General features: G+C 40.1%; 2 protein-coding genes across 6 annotated transcripts in view; one reads left to right on the forward strand and one right to left on the reverse strand.

Moving 5' to 3' along the window:
- Nucleotides 1-6,575, forward strand: part of CC2D2A (coiled-coil and C2 domain containing 2A) — a 51,518-nt gene extending 44,943 nt beyond the window's left edge. For all 4 annotated transcript variants that reach the window (XM_085059848.1, XM_085059849.1, XM_085059845.1 and 1 more), the window contains 5 exons: nucleotides 1,458-1,592; nucleotides 3,360-3,482; nucleotides 4,086-4,144; nucleotides 4,603-4,780; nucleotides 5,790-6,575. In XM_085059848.1, the coding sequence (XP_084915974.1) occupies nucleotides 1,458-1,592; nucleotides 3,360-3,482; nucleotides 4,086-4,144; nucleotides 4,603-4,780; nucleotides 5,790-5,978 (684 nt within the window). In that variant the 3' untranslated portion in view covers nucleotides 5,979-6,575. The remainder of the gene's footprint in view (nucleotides 1-1,457; nucleotides 1,593-3,359; nucleotides 3,483-4,085; nucleotides 4,145-4,602; nucleotides 4,781-5,789) is intronic.
- A 2,175-nt stretch (nucleotides 6,576-8,750) lies between these two features.
- FBXL5 (F-box and leucine rich repeat protein 5) overlaps nucleotides 8,751-16,073 on the reverse strand; it is a 34,772-nt gene continuing 27,449 nt past the window's right edge. For both annotated transcript variants that reach the window (XM_085059851.1, XM_085059850.1), the window contains one exon: nucleotides 8,751-9,399. In XM_085059851.1, the coding sequence (XP_084915977.1) occupies nucleotides 9,323-9,399 (77 nt within the window). In that variant the 3' untranslated portion in view covers nucleotides 8,751-9,322. The remainder of the gene's footprint in view (nucleotides 9,400-16,073) is intronic.

Genomic DNA, 16,073 nt, shown 5'->3' on the forward strand with positions numbered 1-16,073 from the left:
AAGAGGATTTTGTCATTTGGCCAAAGTGTTAACTTTTATTTTGTGAAGTCTTTGGCCCCCAGCAATGGATAGTTGTTTCTTGCTGGGGTGTTTTTCCATGATATTGTCTAAACATTGGTGCTGGGAACTTATTATTTTCAGCAAAGCAAATAAAAAATTGAAAGTACATCTTAGTATATGTCTGGGTTTTTTTCCTGGACCTCTGTTTCTGTGCTTAAACTGGCAGTAGTTGTTGACATAATACAGTACCAAGCATCTGTAACCCTAGATGTGACTTCAGCTTGTATAAATGGTGCATCCAGGACACACTGATGGAGACAGTCCCTTCACAGTATCTCAGTCATGGATACACAGACTGTGACAGAGTTTGTGTGGCATTTGGTGTAGGTTCAGAGGTGACAGGAGAGGGTTAGGGGCATGCAAGGGATTCCTAATGGTACACACACAGCTCCTGATTCCCTCTCTCTGGCTGATGGCAGAGCTGCAGCAATGGTAAAGCTAGGTGAGCTCAGGCTGGACAAGTCCCTGTCCCTCCCTCTGACCTGCTGTAACGCAGGCAGGTGAGGTGTCTGCTCTGCCTTGGGCTGCTGGGAGCCACTGAGGCAGCAGTTGGGCTTAGACTGGCTCAGAACTGAAAGAACTCTGAGGTTGTTTTGCCCCTTGGGAAATGCCTTTGTTCTGAGATTTCCAAGTAACCAATACTGCTCTTTTCAAAAAGGTGGTAAGACTATTTATAATGCAAATTTCTACATACATGTGAAAGTTTTGCTGAAGAGAATTTTGGTAAAAATTTCTGTCCAAACTAGTCTCTTAAGCACATTCTGAGATACAGCAGTGACCAGAACAGGTACTCAGATACATTCCTTCCCCTCATAATCTGATGGAGGTGGTAATCCTTAATAAAGCATTTTGTAAGGAGAGGATTTATTCCAGGTATTTCAAGATAACTGGAAAATATAGGAGATGACAAGAACATAAAACAGTTTAGGGACTCCTGGTAGAGAATATAAAGAGAGCTGGGAAATTCCTTCCATGCCTACGTGAGGGAGGCTGGTGGCTGAGACACCAAGTGTGCTGCCTAGGTGGAAGTCCTTCAGCTAGGAGATTTCCTGTGAGTGAGAGCTGTGGCAGTAGCCAAGTTGGACCTGTTGATAACTGAAGTGGCATCTGGTAAACATTCCTGTATGTGGAATTTCACATCTGTTTGTAGCTGAAACAAGACAGCTTTCAGAATCTGTATGTTAAGAATGGCTTGGAGCTCTGTATATCTAACATTTCTGTGCCACATTATTATGTAAGTGTTGAACCAGTAATGAACCTGTAAATTCTTCCAAGTAGTTTGGAAAAAAACACTCAACCTCAACAGAAAAAAGTTAGTATTCCAAAGAATAAAAAGCATTCTGTCCTTGTAGCCAGTTTTCAAACATCTTTCTCATACTTTTTTTTTTCCTTCCTAGGGATCAACTGCTTATGTATTAACTTTGGAACAAAGTCAGTATGTAATTTGGAATCCCAGTACTGGATGTTTTTATGGGCAGTATGATACCTTCTGCCCCTTACAAAATGTGTACTGTCTGATCAGCTGTGATAATGTAAGTGTGCCCAGTCTTGCCGCATTTCTCTACACATAAGGGTTAGTAACTTATCTTTGTTTAACCTATGGCATCATTTTTTCATCATTGTAACTACATTTAGGCTGTCATTTATTAACAATATTATTCAATCTTAAGCAGGTTTTTCAGCTACTTTAAATACTTATGAAAGATTTTTTTAATCAGCATTTGGGTAGATTAAGAGATCTGTTAATATAATTTTCATTACTGAGTTTTACTTATATGTCTCCCAGTGTGGATGGCCTAAGATTATAACTGCTTAGGTGAAGAGTAGTCATTCCTCAAAGATAATAGTTTGCATGTAAAACATGACTGAAAAATGAGAAAGTATAAACGAGTCACTTGAGTTGTCTGTGTGACACTGGGCACAGCCTGAATGGTTCAATATGCACAGGAGAGAGCTGGCACCTCAGGGCACAAAAGCTATATTGATGATCTGCCTGGCATCAAGTCCTCCCATTTATTTGCAAATGCACAAGTAATACTAATGCACATTCACAATATATTATTCATTATGTAAACCCTCCGAGATAGTGTGGGGAGAGAGGAGAGATTGTAAGAGCTCTGCAGCTCTGGGCAGGCGAACAAGACACCAAAGACTGGGAGCTGAGCCTGTGCTGAGAGGGTCAGAAACCCTGGGAACTGTCCTGCCAGCAGCATTCCATGACTTGGTTGGAAGCCAGACCTCACAGGTTCTGGACACACAAACAGGAACATGATAACGAGGTAGAAAGATGTGTGAAAGTCTGAAAATGAGGAAACTGAAGGCAAAATAAAAAGAAGAACCCTAGACTTTATTTGAATGGAAACTGGAAGATGAGTGTAAAAGTTTGCTCCTCAGTTTTTTGGAATGCCATGCATTATAAGTTTTGTTTTGTTATTTAATCTTCTATGTTCTATTGTAAACACAGATCATGACTTTAGATGAGAATTTAATATTCTAAAGCACATTTATTTTAAAAGGGTCGGTTGTTTGGTTTGGGGTTTTTTTTAGCAGTACTGAACCTACAGTTAGGAAAAGTGTAACTCAGTTGTTAATTGCTGGAAGAAGCCACTAAGGACTCGAGGACTGACTTGAAATGCAGAGCACAACAGCATCTTCCAAGGCAACTAATTCCAGTCTCCATGTGACTCTGAGCAGGTGGGCTACCAGCAGAGCCACACCACCTCACATCCAACTGGGGCAGAACCAGTTGATCCTGGAAGGATCTACACAGAACCTCTGTTACAAAGGGTCACACACACTGATTAGCACATTCACATTGTAATTGCTGGTACATTTTGCAGCCTTAGCATAGTTATTTAAAGGTTGTTTGAACAAGAATCCTACAGTGCCAGCATGCTCCAGACTAGGCACAGAGGCCAAAATTAATGTCTGTAAGGGAGGGGAGTGCAAGACATGGGTTCCATTGCTGACAAAATGTACACAGGAGCTGTGTCTTTTGTGTCTGCAATCTCTCCTTGTATTCTGCAAGATACACTTGAAATAGCAGTGGTGCTGGGGTGCAGCAGCTACCAGGCATCACAGCCTCAGCTGCACTAGGCTAGGGTCTTGGAAGAATTTAATCAGAATTCAGAAAAGACTTGTGCAACAGTACAGAGGGGTGGCAGTGCAGCTCAGAACAGCAGAAAAAATTGCTACAGGAGGTTAACATTGTATAGTATTTTATTGCTATATAAGTGGGAGTGTGTGTTCCTTGGGTGTGATTATATGCTGAAAGCTAAACCAAATTTGTTTTCCTGTAGGTTTGGTTTAATACGCAAGAATATGATTCCCCAGGAAGGATGAATTTTGATATCAGCAAACCAAAACACTGGAAGTCATTCTTTTCAAGAAGTTTGCCATTCCCTGGTCTCAGCAGCATTCAGGTATTGATGGATCTATTGCCAACTCACTAAGAGGGGTTGAGACTTGGTATAAAGAAGCAGATACTAAGTTCCTTGGACTTTGGCTAAGTATATTTATGTAATAGCATTGTTTTTTAAAAAGATTTCCCGGTTGCTCCTTTAAAAAAAGGAAAGCAGGAATACTGCCAAGAGTTGATTTTATACAGAATCAAAGCTTTTTCCCTCTGACTATGTAAGATCTCAGGACGACAGTGAAATAAATGGGACGAATCTTTAACACAAATATATTTAAAGCAGTAGCTTGGTATTACAAAGAAAATGTCACCTTCTGTCTTGTGGCTAAGAAGGTATTTTTTTCAAGCTGTATGAACATCCTTAGTAAAACCCCAAAGTTTTCTGTACAGTAATCAAAGGTGTAAGCAGTTGAAATTTACTGGGGAAAAAACCCCCAGCATTACACACTAATATCTAGTTAAATTTTTATAATGTTTCTACCAAAGAATAGATTATTTTAGTGTAATTGTAAACTCCTGTGAGCATTATCAAGGCAGAAACTCCTGAAGTTACATTGTTGTATGTCTAGAAGAGATTGCATATTTTAATATTTGTTTTATTTATTGCTAGCCTGAAGAATTAACTTATGAGCATTCGGATAAGGCGGCTGCGCTGGAACTACAGGGCAGGTAATTCCACCTCCAAAACAAATGCCATCAGTGCTGATATTAGAGCATTCCTAGGTACTCATGCCTAAGTCCTAAAAACCTGCTTTGAATGCCAGGAGAATGGCCAAAAAAAATAATAAGGTATTGGTTCAGGGCTTTTTTTAATTCTCTTTCTTTAACAAGAGATTGCCAGATAGAACTTACCAATCATTGCTCTGCAGTTTCCCAAAGAGCAAAATGATGTGAGGGGATGAGAGCAGAGGGTGTAAACTAAAATGGGGTTGTAAGCCTGTGGCCTTCCATGCAGGCACTGACAGTGCAGACATTACTACACAGCTATGTTGGCTTTTCTGCACATCTAGTGAGCAGTAAGTTTAACTGAGGTCATTTGTGGTTCTCAGAATCTGTACTGTCTGCCAAGGGAAGTTAGTTCAGGTGTCCAATACTAAAATTGTAATAATCAGTCTACCCTATTTCAGGATTGAAAAGATATTAAAAGATAAGATTATGGAATGGAGACCAATGCGCCCGACGCGTTGGAACAGATACTGCACCTCCACCCTTCGTAACTTTCTGCCACTGCTGGAACAAAACCAAGGCAAAGATGTAGAAGATGACCATCAGGCAGAACTGCAAAAACAGCTGGGAGATTACAGGGTACAGTTGTGAACATAAATGGCTTGTGCATAGAAGCAAGAAGTTAAATCCCTAGAATTTAGTAATGCCACTCTATGGTGTAGAAGAGTGTCCTAACCTAGTTATTTCTTCTACTACCAAAACTCAGAAGAGATTTTATACCAAAGATAAACCATTGTAATATTTATAGAGTGAAGGAGTGATGATCTGGTTCATTTCATTTGTAATGCTGAATATAAAAAGTTTCTGCTGAACATGAAAATAAGAATGTAAAGTTAATAGGGTGCATTGTTGTTTTTTTGCTGCATCTCAACAGCCACTACTGCCAGTACATAAACACAAGTGCTGTCTCCCAGCACCAGCTGCTGTGGGGCTGATGGGTGCAGCAGCTCTCAGGGCCAGTCAGTAGGAGCCTGGTACTGGTGCTGAGCAGTGCCACACAGTCTACTTACAGGTGCAGGAGCCCAAACAATGTTTTTCTTCAGTTTCCTAGTCTTTGCAAGACAGAAGAAAATTGACTGATGTGTTCACTGCAGCCACTGGAGACCTGTGCATTCTTCCTCCAGGCTGTTGGAAGGGCCTTCTGCTTTCCACATGGAACACCTGTGACAGTACTGCACACAGCTCTGGCCAGCTCCAAAATGAGTTGAGGTGTTCCTCTTGGGCAGGAGACATTTGCTCAAATCCCCAGCCCAGAGAACACAGCGATTTAAAACCACCCACAAGGCAAAAAAGTGATGAAGTTCTGCTGTATGTGTTCATTAATTTAACTTTATTGTAGTGGATTCTAAAAAACTCCACTTCCAACTTAAACCAAATTAAAAAGGAAAAATATCAGAAGCTTGCCTAGAGTATGTGAAAGAGGGAGGTGTTATCAAAATACAAACATAGCCTTTTCTATTGCATCTCTTCAGGCTGGTGATAAAGAAGATAATCTGTTTTACTCAGCATATAGATTTTTTAAAACTGTATTTATTCAAGTGCCTTCACCTTTTCTTCTTATATACTTTTTTCTCTTTCCTTCTCCCAGGTCTCTGGATTTCCTATTCATATGCCATATTCTGAAGTGAGACCTTTAATAGAAGCTGTACACAGCACAGGAGTTCACACTATTGATGTTTCCAACGTTGAATTTGCTCTGGCCGTGTATATTCATGCTTATCCCCAAAATGTTCTCTCTATATGGATTTATGTTGCTTCACTTGTGCGAAATAGGTAGTATAGACCAGTCACAATACTGCAAGAAATTTGCTTATATAGGTGTAAATACAAGATTTCTCTCACTGCTGATTTGGACTATCCCAAGTATTTTAAAAATCAAATGAAATACGATTTTGAGTAGCTTTATTTGCCCTAAAACCACTGAAGATACTAATTATTGCTAAGGAGGAGACTGACAGAGTAAAATTCCAGTACTAATAGGAAGTTTTACATATTCTTTTACAGCTTCCTGTGGGACCTCACACTCTTAAAAGCATTACACATGCATACATATAAGTGACAGCGCAGAATAAAATGTTTCCTTGGCATTCCTTCATGACTGTTTTTAGTCAGTTTATCTACAGACCTTCTTCCTCTTCAAAGACACTTGTAAATAAAAAGTTTTCCTGTACCTCACTTCATGAGTTTTTAGCTATGAATAAATTCATATACCAAAATGCCATCAGTAAAGGTCATACTTGAATTTTTAAGAGGTTGCTTCATATCCTGCTCTATATTTTATATCTGTATTAATGCCAGCACCATTTAGAGGTGTAAGACATTTTCTTAAGAAGTTAAAGATGAAGATTCAATAAATATTTTTATCAAACCTTAAGTGGAAGCTCATTCATTTTATACAAGAATTTGATTAGATTACTTAGGAGTATGAAATCCTTGTCTGCAAGTTAGCAAACCTGCAAGTGAAAAACTATCAAAAGAATAGTTTGCTAAAAATCAAATTCACTCACTAGAATGTAAGTAGTTGTGCTGTTAAGACTGATAAAAATATATATCCTTTTCCTGCTGTTAGCTTGCTAATCAAACTCTTCCAAATAAAAATCACAGTGGGTTGAGCTTAGGAATAACATGCATCAGGACCCTGTACTTGCCTTTATGGAATTTCAGATGGTTCCTTTCTCCCCATCTCCAACCTGTTTAGGTCCTTCTGAAGGGCTGCACAGCACTCAGGGGAATCAGCCTAGAGCTCTGTCCAGCTTTGAGTTGTCAGTGAACTTGCTGAGGAGGCATCTGGACCTTCATCCAAGTCACTGATTAAGAAGTTAAACAATCCTAGGACCAGTATTGAACCCTGGGGGACACCACTAATGACAGGCCTCCAACTAGAGCCCTGCCACTGACTATGACCCTCTGAGATCTGCTGTTCAGCCAGGTCTCAATTCACTTCACTGTCCACTCATCCAACCCACACCTCCTGCGTTTGCCTATGAGGACCTTGTGGAATAGAGTGTTGAAAGCCTTGCTGAAGTCAGGATAGTCAATATCCACTGCTCTCCCCTCATCTGGCCAGGTAGCTGTTTCATCAAGGAGGGAAGTCTGGTTGGTCAAACAGTGAATCCATGCTGATTATTCCTAATCCCCTTGTCATCCATGTGGATAGAAATTGCCTCCAGAATGAGATACTCCATTACCTTTCCAGGGATAGAGGTGACACTGACTGGACAGTAGTTCCCTGGGTCTTCCTTAGAAGACCAGGGTGACATTTGCTTTCTTACAGTCCTCAGCTACCTCTCCTGATCTCTGTGACCTTTCAAAGATGATCATGAGTGTCCTTGCTGTAGTATCTGCCAGCTCTCAGCACTTATGGACTAGTTGAGGCTGGGATTGCTGCCACAGGTTCCCTCCCTTTTACAGACCCCACCAGAAAGTACAGTCAGCACACGATGCTTTGCTGAACACTGATGACATCTCCCAAGTTCAGTCCATGGCGTATCTGCAGTTCATTCCATCCTCAGCTGTGTGTCTACCACTCTGCACAGAAAATACCACCCAGCAGCAAGCAGAAGCTCCTGTGGCTGCACCTTCCCAGCCTCAGAAAGGACAGTTCTGGGACACAGGCAGGTAAAAGCAAGCCCACTGTGTACATTGTTACCAACAGCCTCAGCCAGCCTCACAATCCATCAGCCTCTGGGCAGCAAAGGCCATTCAGTGCAGCTTCCTTGAAGACACTGATCCAGTCGCTGGATCAGTGGTGTCCTGTAGGCTTCAAACTGAGCAGAGCATTCTGCTTCTGGCCTATAGTCAGCATTAACCACCACCAGCCAACTCCACACTAAGTCTACATTCACCAGTGTTTTCCTTACTTTTCAGTTTAGCATGAGCAAGACAGTGTCAAAACTTGCAATTTATTGTAACCTCCAGCTCTGCCTGCACACCAACTTCCCAGACACCAAGAATCTTGAAAGCTACTATGTCACCGTGACTGCTGTTCCAAATAAATACTACTCAAAAGAATTTATCCAATTAGGAAAACAGGTAAAAATTACTAGCTTATATTGTCAGTCTTAAAATTGGGCAGGATAGGGAAAAAACACGAGCGTACATCTGTGCCACTCATGAGCAGGTGGCAGTTGAAGTTTACAGCTTGCCATGGGCTGCAGTACTCATCCCTCACACAGTGGGCTCTCCCCACACCACCACACACACACTCACACACTACTCCTCTCTTCCTAGCATACATTTCACTCATCAGCAGATTCTCTGCCAGTCTCTACTGTCCAGAGAGGAATCTTTATAATTATCAAAGCAAGGGAGGAAATGTATTGCTGTCTTTCATGGAGTTCAGATTAATGAAAACTGACTTCCTTGGAAGTTGTTTCAAAAATGCAACTCAGCAGAGTCACAGGAATCATAAAACCAAACTAAAACCCTCACATACACTGCACAGTTCACAGCTCTGCAACCATGACACCCACCCACCTGCCCGGCCTCTGCAGCCTTCTAGCACAGCACTTTATACCTTAAAAGCATAGATATTCAACTACTGCATACATTTTTTATTGGTGGGAATGTTTTATTTGAGTATTTCTTTCAAGCCCAAATACAAAACCAAATGCAAAAGGAAGGTGGCAATTTCCCTAATTTTGCAATATAGAGAACGACTTCAGGATGAGAGGAAAGGGGAAGAAACAAGGCTCCTAAAGATGTATAATTGTTACCCAAATGCAAACAATACAATTCAGATTCTCTGCAGAGTTTTATATTGTACTTATGGATTCAAAATTAAAAAAAGAAAGTCACCTAACACAAAATAATTCAGTAAAGTATATTTAAGTGCCGAAATTGGAATAAAGTGGCATTAAAAAAAAATCTGAAGATTTTCCCATCTTCCCCAAATTATGTAAAGTAAAACCCAACACCCTTCAAGCCAAATGAGGTTGTGAGATTGTTACAACACTGTACAGTACACTCATAATTAAGATTTTGAAGTTGTGGGCAGGGTCAGGCTAGTATAACAAATCTCACTCCAAGGATTGTTAACACAAGATGCAAACTGTAAGTAAAGTGCATGAGAGGAAGCCTGCTCAGCTAAATGAAGTAGACTGAAAGATCAGAAGTCAGCGGTCATTCGCCAGAGCGGCAGCAGGCCCGAAAACCACACTGCAAATTCTGGCATCCACTGGCGGTTTCAGCATGAGGACCTGCACAAAAACAAAAGAAATGTGAAAAGAAGAAAAGGCCACTTACTTAGATTCATAATTCTCATAACCTGGTGATTCAGAAAATGTCTTGATTTTTATAATGTACTACAATTCCTTCAGCACCGTGAAGTCCAAAATGCTGTCAGTACTATCATGGTGTAAAAAACTCATTTGGAACAGGTATTTTTCAAGAGATTACTGCTCCATAGTTTAATCCCATGAAGATAACACATCCAAAATGAAACAGAAGTACCATGATGAACACTAAATGAGCACATTTAAGCAAGCTGTTACAGTCAAGTTTCAGAACTGAGTGTTTTTTGACAATGCATTTTTAATTCCCATTTTTCAAATTCAGATGATGACATCATGGCATTACCAAAGAAACCATAACCTCCAAAATTATGTCTACGATAATGGAAACAGTTTTTTAGTCTGGAAGGTTTTTTTCCTCCATGAACTTCATGGTTGGCCAGACTTCTTACATACTCTTGACTGGAAATTCAAAAACTAAAGAGAGAATCCCCTTCTTATCACTGCAGTTATCAGAAGCCATAAGGCTAAATATGAACCATTCAGAAAGAAAGAACAAATTGCAGGCACAGACAGTACAAACCAACACTGTGACTCTACCCACCTCCACTTACCTTCACATACTGTTACCCCTTTCATTTAAAATCTTAAAAGTGACCATGACATCAGAAATTATTGTATTTATTCATACAGGATTTTATTTCCTGCAGCCACGTGCCTGCTTTGAGACCCATTTACACTCAGGCTGGCTGAACTCTGACACCCAACAGAAACTGGAAGTGGGCTGCCAAGCCAGCTCAAGCTGGTAAAGACATAACCAGGACAACACAAATTTTCCCCATTTGCATGCAGAAACAAATTGACAAATATTTCAGTTGTTTTTAATGTATTTGGAAACACTAAAAAAATGTTGTAATTAACTAGGGCACCATACCATGTCTGACTTTTTTTTCCCCCTTTAACAGTAAAGTAATGTTTCAAATAATTTCCAAGAATCTGGTAATACTCTAGACTGTAATTACATTAAGATGCATGAGACTGAATAAAACAAACCTGGAACTATAATGAAGGACAACAGTTACTTTAGTGAACTTTTCATTGGTCAGTAAACTCATTTTCTTTTTCAAATCTTTTTATTCACCTGAACTAAATTTTGATCCTCCACGTCACTTACGAGCTAGAGTTTGAAAGCCTCTTCATAAGTCCTTTAGAAAGCAGACTCGGTGCTTCTGAACAGCTGGTTTAGCAGAGCATGTTCTGTGCAGCAGCATTTTCCAAGGTGTAGCTGACCTTCCCAGCATTGCCACAGCTACGCAGCACAGCAGTGATTTTGAAGCAACTGTCACATTTCTAGCAAAATGCGTGTTGACAAAATGCACAAAACCACAACATCCCAAGGAAGGGAACACTCAGTATAATTCAGTATTGTTTTCCATCCTTTTCTTGCTCATTTTAAGAATGTTATTCCTTATGCTCCTAACTGCAACATACAAACTCCTAGGTCTGACCAATGCTCCATGTGACACTCCCTTCACCACTGTCAACAGCCAAGTGTTATCTAAGGACATGATAGAAGTCTATCATGCGCACCTTTGGTGTTTTACCAGCATAAATAACTGTTGCAGCAGGGACACTGAAATCCATTTCCTTCACTATTTGTTCATGGCTCAGTTGTGCATGATTTAACCTCTTTTTAAACCTCCTGATACTAATTCCTTCCACAGTTCCCCACAGGAAAAAGTTCCAGAACTTCACTGCACCATGGATCTGCTTTAGATCAGTCACCCACCAGCTTCATCCAGTGTCCCTGGGCTCGAACACTGCAGAATTTGCAGAGTTACCATGGCACATTCACCTCATCTACTGCTTTCCCAGTTCTGTAAACAGTCATCCCCCTTTTCAGCTATCTCATTCCCAGATTGAAACATTACAGCCTTTTGAGTGCTCAGCTCCCTAACTTTTTAGCAGGCCTCTTCTGTATCTTCTGTAACTCCATTACACTCTCCTCAGGATGGGGAGACCAAACCCGCATGCAGTGCTCCACATGTGAGTGCCCCAAGGCTTCCAGGACCATGCACAGCACCCTCTATCTTGTTCTCACCACCCTGATGATGGTAACACTGGTGGCTTTTTTGGCTGCTGCTGCAAACAGGAAAGATCTCAGAATTAGCACCAACAGCTCTCTGAAATCATTATCTCCATGCTGGAACTGCCAGCTCTGAATTCAGTTTCATGCAATCACACTTTGATTATTCCCAGCCACCCAGACCTTTAACACACATATAGCTATAGTGAAGCTTCTTAGAAGTCATTCTGGAAATCATCACTATCAGTATCGTTACCTGAAGAACACACAGCACCAATCAAAAACTTGGGAATTACTGTGTGCATGCCTTACACCACAAGAGAAATGCTGAGTCAGACTGATCTCAGCACAGAATTCTCGGGAAGAGAACAGGGAGGAAGTTGCCACCTCCTAGGTTTCTCTCCTGAACAGTGACCATTAAGCCCTTCCCTTTCTTCCTATCCTTTAGTTAGCTTTCAGTTTTTAAATTTAAACCACTCTTACAGCAACTTAAGATCTCAAAAACTTGGATACTTCTAAGTTACTCCTAAGTAATCATACCATCACTAACTTTCCTTTATAGCCTATGATAAAGAATTTTGATGAAATATTCAGGGTTCAACCACACCTTCTGAAATCTGCCTTCCCCTGTATTCTTTCTCAGCATATACAGGCAATTCCCATAATTTACGAGTGTGTTTTATGCTCTTATTATAACAAGGTAGTAAGTGTTATTAATGGCTGTTTTAACAGTAAGGCTATTTGGCTCTGAGTTATCTATGGTTTGACATGTCAGTTGATCTCCTCCACCACAGGTCACTTATCTCCTCTACAGAAGCCCTAGTGTTCCTCAGTTTGTTCTTTTACACTTGATACGGACAGCAAAATTCAGGTGCGCTTGCTTTTGATAGCCACAGACACTGGGTTTGTTTGCCTGGTTTTATTTACTGCCACTGACCTTTGGCTGCATCTCTTTGGCTTTGTAACCTCTGATGTCCCCAGTCTTTGCTGTTGACCTCATTTGGACCAGACTTTGTTTTTGAATTTTATGTTCAAATGCTCTCTTTAACCTTGCCAAAAAAAGTCCTGTTTCCTCTGGACTCTGTATACAAGGTCTCCAATTCCTCTCACCTCATGGATGCATTATGTTAAGCAATATGGTAACTGCATATATTCTTTTCATATTGTCCAGAGTGATGACCATTTCAATGTAACAGTGGGGATGAATCACTTCCATAGAATCACAGAATGGTTTGGGTTGGAAAGGACCTTTAAAGGCCATCTAGTTCCAACCCCCTTGCAATAACCAGGGACATCTTTAACTAGATCAGGTTGCTCAGAGCCTCTTTTAGCCTGACCCCCTAATGTGTACAGGGATGGGTCTTGCACCATCTTTCTGGGCAACCTCTTGCAGTATCTCCCATCTTCATTTTGCCCATTATTGCTTTCAGTACAGCCCAGTTAGCAATGCATTGTGTATCTAGGAGGACACCGCTCCACACAGCAATTTTACACACTACATATGTTTTGAGGACCAGCTGATGATTTTGACTGAACTTGTGACAGTTTGGATGGGCAGGTAGAACAAGAAACCACTGGCTGTTTGTAGTGTCAGGTTCTGGCTCATGTAATAAAACATCTTGACAGGGACGAGCCAAATACCATCACCACTGGACTTAACAAGGAGCCCAAAATGTAGTCTTTTAAAACAACATGTGATGGAAGTGTGGGGAAACAATTGTACATGCAGTGGATTATCCAGAGAAGCACATTTCACAAGGGGCCCTCTGACTGTGATGGCTTAGTAAATGCTAGCAGTGAAGTGCTAAATTAAATATGTTTTGGGTTCACCTGGGAAAGCAAAGTTAATCAGATTCTCATCTAACCTGCCCCAGTCTACATTACCAGTTTAGTTACTCCTAAATTGGATTATTATAATGCTCTTTACATGCATATCTGATTAGTCAGATGCTTAGGGGACTCAGAATAGAGGTGAGGTCTGTTTACTTGTGGTGAACACATAAACACGTTTGGTAATATAAGAGAGGAGCAGAGCTATTTGGTTATTCCATTTTGTTACATGTACTAGCAGAACAAAAGCTAGTCAAAACTCCCTAGAAAGAAGTTTGTCGTTCCATGAAGAACACATGAAAACACAAACCAAGACCATGGTAAAAGAACCACTCCTGCAGGGCAATTGGCTGCCACCATCGTATCATATCATAAAATATCATACCATATCCTTTCAGATATTTGTGAGTACAATGGTAATCTGCAGAATTCAGACTGAGACTGTGCTCCCATGTAAGTATGCATGCAGTAGTCCATACATCTTAAAAGAACTTGCAAAGTCTTGGCTCCACTGATGAAATACAGATCAACTATGACCAATGACATTCTAAATACCAGAAGAGTGAATCATCAGAATCACAACTTTATTTCATTAATGCTCTATGTCTTTAATTACAGCACCTGAGGACTACATAATTAAAAAAGCTCTAGAAACTGAATCATACTTAAATGCTGCAAAGAGCTACTGCTGCAGAAATGAGGGAGCCCCATTTTTCTAATCTCAAAGCTGAAAGCACTCCAGTCTTTGAAACTGAGAATACAGTCAGAAGAATGGACACAGCTGGACAGAATAGCCTTAGGAAAATAAAAACTCAGTGGCAAGATGTAACTCGGACATTGAACTCTTCTCGCTGAGCTGAGTGTGATCCACAACCAGATCTGTTTTAGACAAACAAAATCAGCCATTAGAAGGGATGGATATTGACAGATTTGTTTTCAGCTATAGCTGAGGGTTATCCAACTCCAAGTCTCCACCATTGTGAAAAACATAACAGAGCCTAAACATTAGTATGCAAACAAAAAACTGACATCAAACTAACAGAAAACAAACAGAAAGCAGATCTGGAAGTGTGTGCAAATTCAAGGTCTCTGGTCATAAAAACAGTACCATGTTGCTGGTGTGCAACAGCAGTCAGACTCAGACCCAGCCACCTCACCATATCTGCTCTACCTTTCTAGTTTTGCTCTCCTAAAAAGGTAGAGCAGCCTATAGTTAGACCAGCACCTGCAGAAAATACAAAAATTGCAACCAATGTGCCTACCAAACACGTGCATCAAGCCCTACACAAAGAAATTCCAATGAAGCTGGGTTGTGTGCAGAGGGTCTCATGATGCTCAGTGTTTATAAAAAAAGAAAAACCTGAAAATAAGCTGCAGGTAAAAGGAAAGCCCTTATTCATCAGCAGATGACAAAGTCATATCTTTATTATTCACAGATGGCTAAATTCCATGCTGTTGACTCAATTTTTTTTCTGCAAGATAGACAGCTTTTCCAACATGACCCCAGAATGCACCTCCTTCCCCAAAAAAAAATCACTGATAAGGTGGTGGGCAAAGAAAATTCTTTGCCCACCAAAGGAATTCTTCTGTACATGTTTACAGATCAGTAGACTTTTTGCAGCAGTTAGCGATACAATCTATAAATGTGCAAATAAACAAACAGCTTCAGATATGGATTGATTTAAATGAAACAGCCACTGCTTTCCCTAGTTACTTTAGAAATGCCAAATGATAGAGAAACAGCTGTTGTAGGAATCCTGCTGCCCACAGAATGGAATAAGACATCAGTTTCACACTGAACAACTCCATCACTATGAAGTTTGATTGAAAATACAAGGAACAGAACCCAAATAAAACTGCAGGGAATTCATTTATAAAGGCTATTTTCCACTTCAAAATTTTGCTAAGGACACCCCATTTAGTTTTTATAAACTTCATTCTTAAAGAAAAGAGCTATTAACTTCTGAGAGGACCCTATTTCTCAACAGACGTAAAAAGCCAGATCATCACAGTCTCACTGTCCTGTGCACTTCTCTCTATAGCAGTAACTGTTGATCCAAAGGCATGCATGATGCTTTAGAGAACCAAGCAGAGCTTATAGGCTCCCAGATTCCAGCAGGCAGTAAAAGGAAGGAAATAAACAGGAAGAGGATCAGACAACTTTACAGAATAATTAAAAAATATTCTGTTTAAATTTAAATAATTTCTCGAGGATATTATGAAACAGCCAAGCTTTAAAGTGGGGGACTGACACACCTAATTGGGCATTTTAAATTAATACAAAGATGTTATGGTGTATTTTATAGGGACAAGATGAAAAACAGAAACGTCTGAGGACAAATTATGTCTAGTATTACTGACAGACATATAAACAGGAAAAGTAGCAAGCAATCAGATGTAAAAGGAAAAGGCTTCTAACTGGTCTTTGAAGACATCTTTAAACTCAACATAATGAAGGAAAGAGTCAGTGTAGGATTTTAAAAAAGGAACCTTAAAATTTTTCAGGTGGAAACGAAAGACAACAGAAAATAGATTTTTAAATGCTGTAGTTGAGACACAATTGGAAGGAGGTACCAAAAAGCAAGTGTCTCAAAAAAAAAAAAAAGCAGTCAGTATCAAAAAAGTGCATAAGTACAAAAACTATGGAAACAAAATCCAAGCGCATCAAGTTGTATCAATTTCAATGGATTGAACACCCAAATATCAGTACAGATTTACTTGCAGT

The sequence above is a fragment of the Lichenostomus cassidix genome, chromosome 4, assembly GCF_008360975.1.
Source record: "Lichenostomus cassidix isolate B80296 chromosome 4, HeHo_3.0, whole genome shotgun sequence".
Classification (NCBI taxonomy): domain Eukaryota; kingdom Metazoa; phylum Chordata; class Aves; order Passeriformes; family Meliphagidae; genus Lichenostomus; species Lichenostomus cassidix.